The sequence below is a fragment of the Haliotis rufescens genome, unplaced genomic scaffold (genome assembly GCF_023055435.1).
Source record: "Haliotis rufescens isolate VD_foot unplaced genomic scaffold, xgHalRufe1.0.p SCAF_55, whole genome shotgun sequence".
Taxonomy (NCBI): Eukaryota; Metazoa; Mollusca; class Gastropoda; order Lepetellida; family Haliotidae; genus Haliotis; species Haliotis rufescens.
The window spans coordinates 575,131-588,266 of NW_025964279.1; the positions used below are offsets into that span (position 1 = coordinate 575,131).

Consider the following 13,136-nt stretch of genomic DNA (forward strand, 5'->3'; position numbering starts at 1 on the left):
AATAACGTTAAATGTGTATCAAACATCTATGAAGACATTGAACATCAGAATGTGTTTGTGACTTGTACAGCTGTGTGTTGTCTGTTGTAATATGACTGTAATAACGTTAAATGTGTATCAAACATCTATGAAGACATTGAACATCAGAATGTGTTTGTGACTTGTACAGCTGTGTGTTGTCTGTTGTAATATGACTGTAATAACGTTAAATGTGTATCAAACATCTATGAAGACATTGAACATCAGAATGTGTTTGTGACTTGTACAGCTGTGTGTTGTCTGTTGTAATATGACTGTAATAACGTTAAATGTGTATCATACCTGTATGAAGACATTGAACATCAGAATGTGTTTGTGACTTGTACAGCTGTGTGTTGTCTGTTGTAATATGACTGTAATAATGTTAAATGTGTATCAAACATCTATGAAGACATTGAACATCAGAATGTGTTTGTGACTTGTACAGCTGTGTGTTGTCTGTTGTAATATGACTGTAATAACGTTAAATGTGTATCAAAAGTGTATGAAGACATTGAACATCAGAATGTGTTTGTGACTTGTACAGCTGTGTGTTGTCTGTCGTAATATGACTGTAATAATGCTAAATGTGTATCAAACATCTATGAAGACATTGAACATCAGAATGTGTTTGTGACTTGTACAGCTGTGTGTTGTCTGTTGTAATATGACTGTAATAACGTTAAATGTGTATCAAACATCTATGAAGACATTGAACATCAGAATGTGTTTGTGACTTGTACAGCTGTGTGCTGTCTGTTGTAATATGACTGTAATAACGTTAAATGTGTATCAAACATCTATGAAGACATTGAACATCAGAATGTGTTTGTGACTTGTACAGCTGTGTGCTGTCTGTTGTAATATGACTGTAATAACGTTAAATGTGTATCAAAAGTGTATGAAGACATTGAACATCAGAATGTGTTTGTGACTTGTACAGCTGTGTGTTGTCTGTTGTTATATGACTGTAATAACGTTAAATGTGTATCAAACATCTATGAAGACATTGAACATCAGAATGTGTTTGTGACTTGTATAGTTGTGTGTTGTCTGTTGTAATATGACTGTAATAACGTTAAATGTGTATCAAACATCTATGAAGACATTGAACATCAGAATGTGTTTGTGACTTGTACAGCTGTGTGGTGTCTGTTGTAATATGACTGTAATAACGTTAAATGTGTATCAAACATCTATGAAGACATTGAACATCAGAATGTGTTTGTGACTTGTACAGCTGTGTGTTGTCTGTTGTAATATGACTGCAATAACCTTAAATGTGTATCAAACATCTATGAAGACATTGAACATCAGAATGTGTTTGTGACTTGTACAGCTGTGTGTTGTCTGTTGTAATATGACTGTAATAACGTTAAATGTGTATCAAACATCTATGAAGACATTGAACATCAGAATGTGTTTGTGACTTGTACAGCTGTGTGCTGTCTGTTGTAATATGACTGCAATAACGTTAAATGTGTATCATACCTGTATGAAGACATTGAACATCAGAATGTGTTTGTGACTTGTACAGCTGTGTGCTGTCTGTTGTAATATGACTGTAATAACGTTAAATGTGTATCAAACATCTATGAAGACATTGAACATCAGAATGTGTTTGTGACTTGTACAGCTGTGTGTTGTCTGTTGTAATATGACTGTAATAACGTTAAATGTGTATCAAACATCTATGAAGACATTGAACATCAGAATGTGTTTGTGACTTGTACAGCTGTGTGTTGTCTGTTGTAATATGACTGTAATAACGTTAAATGTGTATCAAACATCTATGAAGACATTGAACATCAGAATGTGTTTGTGACTTGTACAGCTGTGTGTTGTCTGTTGTAATATGACTGTAATAACGTTAAATGTGTATCAAACCTGTATGAAGACATTGAACATCAGAATGTGTTTGTGACTTGTACAGCTGTGTGTTGTCTGTTGTAATATGACTGTTATAACGTTAAATGTGTATCAAAAGTGTATGAAGACATTGAACATCAGAATGTGTTTGTGACTTGTACAGCTGTGTGTTGTCTGTTGTAATATGACTGTAATAACGTTAAATGTGTATCAAAAGTGTATGAAGACATTGAACATCAGAATGTGTTTGTGACTTGTACAGCTGTGTGTTGCCTGTTGTAATATGACTGCAATAACCTTAAATGTGTATCAAACATCTATGAAGACATTGAACATCAGAATGTGTTTGTGACTTGTACAGCTGTGTGTTGTCTGTTGTAATATGACTGTAATAACGTTAAATGTGTATCAAACATCTATGAAGACATTGAACATCAGAATGTGTTTGTGACTTGTACAGCTGTGTGTTGTCTGTTGTAATATGACTGTAATAACGTTAAATGTGTATCAAACATCTATCAAGACATTGAACATCAGAATGTGTTTGTGACTTGTACAGCTGTGTGCTGTCTGTTGTAATATGACTGAAATAACGTTAAATGTGTATCAAACATCTATGAAGACAGTGAACATCAGAATGTGTTTGTGACTTGTACAGCTGTGTGTTGTCTGTTGTAATATGACTGTAATAACGTTAAATGTGTATCAAACATCTATGAAGACATTGAACATCAGAATGTGTTTGTGACTTGTACAGCTGTGTGTTGTCTGTTGTAATATGACTGTCATAATGTTAAATGTGTATCAAACATCTATGAAGACATTGAACATCAGAATGTGTTTGTGACTTTTACAGCTGTGTGTTGTCTGTTGTAATATGACTGCAATAACCTTAAATGTGTATCAAACATCTATGAAGACATTGAACATCAGAATGTGTTTGTGACTTGTACAGCTGTGTGTTGTCTGTTGTAATATGACTGTAATAACGTCAAATGTGTATCAAACATCTATGAAGACATTGAACATCAGAATGTGTTTGTGACTTGTACAGCTGTGTGTTGTCTGTTGTAATATGACTGTAATAACACTAAATGTGTATCAAACATCTATGAAGACATTGAACATCAGAATGTGTTTGTGACTTGTACAGCTGTTTGTTGTCTGTTGTAATATGACTGTAATAACGTTAAATGTGTATCAAACCTGTATGAAGACATTGAACATCAGAATGTGTTTGTGACTTGTACAGCTGTGTGTTGTCTGTTGTAATATGACTGTAATAACGTTAAATGAGTATCCAACATCTATGAAGACATTGAACATCAGAATGTGTTTGTGACTTGTACAGCTGTGTGTTGTCTGTTGTAATATGACTGTAATAACGTTAAATGTGTATCAAACATCTATGAAGACATTGAACATCAGAATGTGTTTGTGACTTGTACAGCTGTGTGTTGTCTGTTGTAATATGACTGTAATAACGTTAAATGTGTATCAAACATCTATGAAGACATTGAACATCAGAATGTGTTTGTGACTTGTACAGCTGTGTGTTGTCTGTTGTAATATGACTGTAATAACGTTAAATGTGTATCCAACATCTATCAAGACATTGAACATCAGAATGTGTTTGTGACTTGTACAGCTGTGTGTTGTCTGTTGTAATATGACTGTAATAACGTTAAATGTGTATCAAACATCTATGAAGACATTGAACATCAGAATGTGTTTGTGACTTGTACAGCTGTGTGTTGTCTGTTGTAATATGACTGTAATAACGTTAAATGTGTATCAAACATCTATGAAGACATTGAACATCAGAATATGTTTGTGACTTGTACAGCTGTGTGGTGTCTGTTGTAATATGACTGTAATAACGTTAAATGTGTATCAAACATCTATGAAGACATTGAACATCAGAATGTGTTTGTGACTTGTACAGCTGTGTGTTGTCTGTTGTAATATGACTGCAATAACCTTAAATGTATGTCAAACATCTATGAAGACATTGAACATCAGAATGTGTTTGTGACTTGTACAGCTGTGTGTTGTCTGTTGTAATATGACTGTAATAACGTTAAATGTGTATCAAACATCTATGAAGACATTGAACATCAGAATGTGTTTGTGACTTGTACAGCTGTGTGCTGTCTGTTGTAATATGACTGCAATAACGTTAAATGTGTATCATACCTGTATGAAGACATTGAACATCAGAATGTGTTTGTGACTTGTACAGCTGTGTGTTGTCTGTTGTAATATGACTGTAATAACGTTAAATGTGTATCAAACATCTTAGAAGACATTGAACATCAGAATGTGTTTGTGACTTGTACAGCTGTGTGTTGTCTGTTGTAATATGACTGTAATAACGTTAAATGTGTATCAAACATCTATGAAGACATTGAACATCAGAATGTGTTTGTGACTTGTACAGCTGTGTGTTGTCTGTTGTAATATGACTGTAATAACGTTAAATGTGTATCAAACATCTATGAAGACATTGAACATCAGAATGTGTTTGTGACTTGTACAGCTGTGTGTTGTCTGTTGTAATATGACTGTAATAACGTTAAATGTGTATCAAACATCTATGAAGACATTGAACATCAGAATGTGTTTGTGACTTGTACAGCTGTGTGGTGTCTGTTGTAATATGACTGTAATAACGTTAAATGTGTATCAAACATCTATGAAGACATTGAACATCAGAATGTGTTTGTGACTTGTACAGCTGTGTGTTGTCTGTTGTAATATGACTGTAATAACGTTAAATGTGTATCAAACATCTATGAAGACATTGAACATCAGAATGTGTTTGTGACTTGTACAGCTGTGTGTTGTCTGTTGTAATATGACTGTAATAACGTTAAATGTGTATCCAACATCTATCAAGACATTGAACATCAGAATGTGTTTGTGACTTGTACAGCTGTGTGTTGTCTGTTGTAATATGACTGTAATAACGTTAAATGTGTATCAAACATCTATGAAGACATTGAACATCAGAATGTGTTTGTGACTTGTACAGCTGTGTGTTGTCTGTTGTAATATGACTGTAATAACGTTAAATGTGTATCAAACATCTATGAAGACATTGAACATCAGAATGTGTTTGTGACTTGTACAGCTGTGTGGTGTCTGTTGTAATATGACTGTAATAACGTTAAATGTGTATCAAACATCTATGAAGACATTGAACATCAGAATGTGTTTGTGACTTGTACAGCTGTGTGTTGTCTGTTGTAATATGACTGCAATAACCTTAAATGTGTGTCAAACATCTATGAAGACATTGAACATCAGAATGTGTTTGTGACTTGTACAGCTGTGTGTTGTCTGTTGTAATATGACTGTAATAACGTTAAATGTGTATCAAACATCTATGAAGACATTGAACATCAGAATGTGTTTGTGACTTGTACAGCTGTGTGTTGTCTGTTGTAATATGACTGCAATAACGTTAAATGTGTATCATACCTGTATGAAGACATTGAACATCAGAATGTGTTTGTGACTTGTACAGCTGTGTGTTGTCTGTTGTAATATGACTGTAATAACGTTAAATGTGTATCCAACATCTATCAAGACATTGAACATCAGAATGTGTTTGTGACTTGTACAGCTGTGTGTTGTCTGTTGTAATATGACTGTAATAACGTTAAATGTGTATCAAACATCTATGAAGACATTGAACATCAGAATGTGTTTGTGACTTGTACAGCTGTGTGTTGTCTGTTGTAATATGACTGTAATAACGTTAAATGTGTATCAAACATCTATGAAGACATTGAACATCAGAATGTGGTTGTGACTTGTACAGCTGTGTGTTGTCTGTTGTAATATGACTGTAATAACGTTAAATGTGTATCAAACATCTATGAAGACATTGAACATCAGAATGTGTTTGTGACTTGTACAGCTGTGTGTTGTCTGTTGTAATATGACTGTAATAACGTTAAATGTGTATCAAACCTGTATGAAGACATTGAACATCAGAATGTGTTTGTGACTTGTACAGCTGTGTGTTGTCTGTTGTAATATGACTGTAATAACGTTAAATGTGTATCAAAAGTGTATGAAGACATTGAACATCAGAATGTGTTTGTGACTTGTACAGCTGTGTGTTGTCTGTTGTAATATGACTGTAATAACGTTAAATGTGTATCAAAAGTGTATGAAGACATTGAACATCAGAATGTGTTTGTGACTTGTACAGCTGTGTGTTGTCTGTTGTAATATGACTGCAATAACCTTAAATGTGTATCAAACATCTATGAAGACATTGAACATCAGAATGTGTTTGTGACTTGTACAGCTGTGTGTTGTCTGTTGTAATATGACTGCAATAACCTTAAATGTGTATCAAACATCTATGAAGACATTGAACATCAGAATGTGTTTGTGACTTGTACAGCTGTGTGTTGTCTGTTGTAATATGACTGTAATAACGTTAAATGTGTATCAAACATCTATGAAGACATTGAACATCAGAATGTGTTTGTGACTTGTACAGCTGTGTGTTGTCTGTTGTAATATGACTGTAATAACGTTAAATGTGTATCAAACATCTATGAAGACATTGAACATCAGAATGTGTTTGTGACTTGTACAGCTGTGTGTTGTCTGTTGTAATATGACTGTAATAACGTTAAATGTGTATCAAACCTGTATGAAGACATTGAACATCAGAATGTGTTTGTGACTTGTACAGCTGTGTGTTGTCTGTTGTAATATGACTGTAATAACGTTAAATGAGTATCCAACATCTATGAAGACATTGAACATCAGAATGTGTTTGTGACTTGTATAGTTTTGTGTTGTCTGTTGTAATATGACTGTAATAACGCTAAATGTGTATCAAACATCTATGAAGACATTGAACATCAGAATGTGTTTGTGACTTGTACAGCTGTGTGTTGTCTGTTGTAATATGACTGTAATAACGTTAAATGTGTATCAAACATCTATGAAGACATTGAACATCAGAATGTGTTTGTGACTTGTACAGCTGTGTGGTGTCTGTTGTAATATGACTGTAATAACGTTAAATGTGTATCAAACATCTATGAAGACATTGAACATCAGAATGTGTTTGTGACTTGTACAGCTGTGTGTTGTCTGTTGTAATATGACTGTAATAACGTTAAATGTGTATCAAACATCTATGAAGACATTGAACATCAGAATGTGTTTGTGACTTGTACAGCTGTGTGTTGTCTGTTGTAATATGACTGTAATAACGTTAAATGTGTATCCAACATCTATCAAGACATTGAACATCAGAATGTGTTTGTGACTTGTACAGCTGTGTGTTGTCTGTTGTAATATGACTGTAATAACGTTAAATGTGTATCAAACATCTATGAAGACATTGAACATCAGAATGTGTTTGTGACTTGTACAGCTGTGTGTTGTCTGTTGTAATATGACTGTAATAACGTTAAATGTGTATCAAACATCTATGAAGACATTGAACATCAGAATGTGTTTGTGACTTGTACAGCTGTGTGGTGTCTGTTGTAATATGACTGTAATAACGTTAAATGTGTATCAAACATCTATGAAGACATTGAACATCAGAATGTGTTTGTGACTTGTACAGCTGTGTGTTGTCTGTTGTAATATGACTGCAATAACCTTAAATGTGTGTCAAACATCTATGAAGACATTGAACATCAGAATGTGTTTGTGACTTGTACAGCTGTGTGTTGTCTGTTGTAATATGACTGTAATAACGTTAAATGTGTATCAAACATCTATGAAGACATTGAACATCAGAATGTGTTTGTGACTTGTACAGCTGTGTGTTGTCTGTTGTAATATGACTGCAATAACGTTAAATGTGTATCATACCTGTATGAAGACATTGAACATCAGAATGTGTTTGTGACTTGTACAGCTGTGTGTTGTCTGTTGTAATATGACTGTAATAACGTTAAATGTGTATCCAACATCTATCAAGACATTGAACATCAGAATGTGTTTGTGACTTGTACAGCTGTGTGTTGTCTGTTGTAATATGACTGTAATAACGTTAAATGTGTATCAAACATCTATGAAGACATTGAACATCAGAATGTGTTTGTGACTTGTACAGCTGTGTGTTGTCTGTTGTAATATGACTGTAATAACGTTAAATGTGTATCAAACATCTATGAAGACATTGAACATCAGAATGTGTTTGTGACTTGTACAGCTGTGTGTTGTCTGTTGTAATATGACTGTAATAACGTTAAATGTGTATCAAACATCTATGAAGACATTGAACATCAGAATGTGTTTGTGACTTGTACAGCTGTGTGTTGTCTGTTGTAATATGACTGTAATAACGTTAAATGTGTATCAAACCTGTATGAAGACATTGAACATCAGAATGTGTTTGTGACTTGTACAGCTGTGTGTTGTCTGTTGTAATATGACTGTAATAACGTTAAATGTGTATCAAAAGTGTATGAAGACATTGAACATCAGAATGTGTTTGTGACTTGTACAGCTGTGTGTTGTCTGTTGTAATATGACTGTAATAACGTTAAATGTGTATCAAAAGTGTATGAAGACATTGAACATCAGAATGTGTTTGTGACTTGTACAGCTGTGTGTTGTCTGTTGTAATATGACTGCAATAACCTTAAATGTGTATCAAACATCTATGAAGACATTGAACATCAGAATGTGTTTGTGACTTGTACAGCTGTGTGTTGTCTGTTGTAATATGACTGCAATAACCTTAAATGTGTATCAAACATCTATGAAGACATTGAACATCAGAATGTGTTTGTGACTTGTACAGCTGTGTGTTGTCTGTTGTAATATGACTGTAATAACGTTAAATGTGTATCAAACATCTATGAAGACATTGAACATCAGAATGTGTTTGTGACTTGTACAGCTGTGTGTTGTCTGTTGTAATATGACTGTAATAACGTTAAATGTGTATCAAACATCTATGAAGACATTGAACATCAGAATGTGTTTGTGACTTGTACAGCTGTGTGTTGTCTGTTGTAATATGACTGTAATAACGTTAAATGTGTATCAAACCTGTATGAAGACATTGAACATCAGAATGTGTTTGTGACTTGTACAGCTGTGTGTTGTCTGTTGTAATATGACTGTAATAACGTTAAATGAGTATCCAACATCTATGAAGACATTGAACATCAGAATGTGTTTGTGACTTGTATAGTTTTGTGTTGTCTGTTGTAATATGACTGTAATAACGCTAAATGTGTATCAAACATCTATGAAGACATTGAACATCAGAATGTGTTTGTGACTTGTACAGCTGTGTGTTGTCTGTTGTAATATGACTGTAATAACGTTAAATGTGTATCAAACATCTATGAAGACATTGAACATCAGAATGTGTTTGTGACTTGTACAGCTGTGTGTTGTCTGTTGTAATATGACTGAAATAACGTTAAATGTGTATCAAACATCTATGAAGACATTGAACATCAGAATGTGTTTGTGACTTGTACAGCTGTGTGTTGTCTGTTGTAATATGACTGTAATAACGTTAAATGTGTATCAAACATCTATGAAGACATTGAACATCAGAATGTGTTTGTGACTTGTACAGCTGTGTGTTGTCTGTTGTAATATGACTGTAATAACGTTAAATGTGTATCAAACATCTATGAAGACATTGAACATCAGAATGTGTTTGTGACTTGTACAGCTGTGTGTTGTCTGTTGTAATATGACTGTAATAACGTTAAATGTGTATCAAACATCTATGAAGACATTGAACATCAGAATGTGTTTGTGACTTGTACAGCTGTGTGTTGTCTATTGTAATATGACTGCAATAACCTTAAATGTGTATCAAACATCTATGAAGACATTGAACATCAGAATGTGTTTGTGACTTGTACAGCTGTGTGTTGTCTGTTGTAATATGACTGTAATAACGTTAAATGTGTATCAAACATCTATGAAGACATTGAACATCAGAATGTGTTTGTGACTTGTACAGCTGTGTGTTGTCTGTTGTAATATGACTGTAATAACGTTAAATGTGTATCAAACATCTATGAAGACATTGAACATCAGAATGTGTTTGTGACTTGTACAGCTGTGTGTTGTCTGTTGTAATATGACTGTAATAACGTTAAATGTGTATCAAACATCTATGAAGACATTGAACATCAGAATGTGTTTGTGACTTGTACAGCTGTGTGTTGTCTGTTGTAATATGACTGTAATAACGTTAAATGTGTATCAAACATCTATGAAGACATTGAACATCAGAATGTGTTTGTGACTTGTACAGCTGTGTGTTGTCTGTTGTAATATGACTGTAATAACGTTAAATGTGTATCAAACATCTATGAAGACATTGAACATCAGAATGTGTTTGTGACTTGTACAGCTGTGTGTTGTCTGTTGTAATATGACTGTAATAACGTTAAATGTGTATCAAACATCTATGAAGACATTGAACATCAGAATGTGTTTGTGACTTGTACAGCTGTGTGTTGTCTGTTGTAATATGACTGTAATAACGTTAAATGTGTATCAAACCTGTATGAAGACATTGAACATCAGAATGTGTTTGTGACTTGTACAGCTGTGTGTTGTCTGTTGTAATATGACTGTAATAACGTTAAATGAGTATCCAACATCTATGAAGACATTGAACATCAGAATGTGTTTGTGACTTGTATAGTTTTGTGTTGTCTGTTGTAATATGACTGTAATAACGCTAAATGTGTATCAAACATCTATGAAGACATTGAACATCAGAATGTGTTTGTGACTTGTACAGCTGTGTGTTGTCTGTTGTAATATGACTGTAATAACGTTAAATGTGTATCAAACATCTATGAAGACATTGAACATCAGAATGTGTTTGTGACTTGTACAGCTGTGTGTTGTCTGTTGTAATATGACTGAAATAACGTTAAATGTGTATCAAACATCTATGAAGACATTGAACATCAGAATGTGTTTGTGACTTGTACAGCTGTGTGTTGTCTGTTGTAATATGACTGTAATAACGTTAAATGTGTATCAAACATCTATGAAGACATTGAACATCAGAATGTGTTTGTGACTTGTACAGCTGTGTGTTGTCTGTCGTAATATGACTGTAATAACGTTAAATGTGTATCAAACATCTATGAAGACATTGAACATCAGAATGTGTTTGTGACTTGTACAGCTGTGTGTTGTCTGTTGTAATATGACTGTAATAACGTTAAATGTGTATCAAACATCTATGAAGACATTGAACATCAGAATGTGTTTGTGACTTGTACAGCTGTGTGTTGTCTATTGTAATATGACTGCAATAACCTTAAATGTGTATCAAACATCTATGAAGACATTGAACATCAGAATGTGTTTGTGACTTGTACAGCTGTGTGTTGTCTGTTGTAATATGACTGTAATAACGTTAAATGTGTATCAAACATCTATGAAGACATTGAACATCAGAATGTGTTTGTGACTTGTACAGCTGTGTGTTGTCTGTTGTAATATGACTGTAATAACGTTAAATGTGTATCAAACATCTATGAAGACATTGAACATCAGAATGTGTTTGTGACTTGTACAGCTGTGTGTTGTCTGTTGTAATATGACTGTAATAACGTTAAATGTGTATCAAACATCTATGAAGACATTGAACATCAGAATGTGTTTGTGACTTGTACAGCTGTGTGTTGTCTGTTGTAATATGACTGTAATAACGTTAAATGTGTATCAAACATCTATGAAGACATTGAACATCAGAATGTGTTTGTGACTTGTACAGCTGTGTGCTGTCTGTTGTAATATGACTGTAATAACGTTAAATGTGTATCATACCTGTATGAAGACATTGAACATCAGAATGTGTTTGTGACTTGTACAGCTGTGTGTTGTCTGTTGTAATATGACTGTAATAACGTTAAATGTGTATCAAACATCTATGAAGACATTGAACATCAGAATGTGTTTGTGACTTGTACAGCTGTGTGTTGTCTGTTGTAATATGACTGTAATAACGTTAAATGTGTATCAAACATCTATGAAGACATTGAACATCAGAATGTGTTTGTGACTTGTACAGCTGTGTGTTGTCTGTTGTAATATGACTGTAATAACGTTAAATGTGTATCAAACATCTATGAAGACATTGAACATCAAAATGTGTTTGTGACTTGTACAGCTGTGTGTTGTCTGTTGTAATATGACTGTAATAACGTTAAATGTGTATCATACCTGTATGAAGACATTGAACATCAGAATGTGTTTGTGACTTGTACAGCTGTGTGTTGTCTGTTGTAATATGACTGTAATAACGTTAAATGTGTATCAAACATCTATGAAGACATTGAACATCAGAATGTGTTTGTGACTTGTACAGCTGTGTGTTGTCTGTTGTAATATGACTGTAATAACGTTAAATGTGTATCAAACATCTATGAAGACATTGAACATCAGAATCTGTTTGTGACTTGTACAGCTGTGTGCTGTCTGTTGTAATATGACTGTAATAACGTTAAATGTGTATCAAACATCTATGAAGACATTGAACATCAGAATGTGTTTGTGACTTGTATAGTTGTGTGTTGTCTATCGTAATATGACTGTAATGATGCTTAATATGTATCATACCTGTATGAAGACATTGAACATCAGAATGTGTTTGTGACTTGTACAGCTGTGTGTTGTCTGTTGTAATATGACTGTAATAACGTTAAATGTGTATCAAACATCTATGAAGACATTGAACATCAGAATGTGTTTGTGACTTGTACAGCTGTGTGTTGTCTGTTGTAGTATGACTGTAATAACGTTAAATGTGTATCAAACATCTATGAAAACATTGAACATCAGAATGTGTTTGTGACTTGTATAGTTGTGTGTTGTCTATCGTAATATGACTGTAATGATGCTTAATATGTATCATACCTGTATGAAGACATTGAACAGCAGAATGTGTTTGTGACTTGTATAGTTGTGTGTTGTCAGGTCCCCCAGTTTATCCTGGACAACTACATCAAAAATGGGATCGGGTCTCAGTGCCGAGTCATCTGTACACAACCCAGGAGGATCAGTGCAATATCCGTGAGTCACATGTTGACATAGTCGCGCGTTAACATAGTCACACATTAACATAGTCACACGTTAACATAGTCACACGTAAACATGGTCACATGTTAACATGGTCACATGTTAACATAGTCAAACGTTAACAGTCACACGTTAACATAGTCGCACGTTAACATAGTCACACGTTAACATAGTCGCGC

At 33.9% G+C, this 13,136-nt stretch overlaps 1 protein-coding gene across 1 annotated transcript in view; it reads left to right on the forward strand.

Moving 5' to 3' along the window:
• LOC124144977 (ATP-dependent DNA/RNA helicase DHX36-like) overlaps positions 1–13,136 on the forward strand; it is a 76,987-nt gene that overhangs the window by 25,269 nt on the left and 38,582 nt on the right. The window contains exon 7 of the mRNA XM_046514600.2: positions 12,856–12,951. Within this exon, the coding sequence (XP_046370556.2) occupies positions 12,856–12,951 (96 nt within the window). The remainder of the gene's footprint in view (positions 1–12,855; positions 12,952–13,136) is intronic.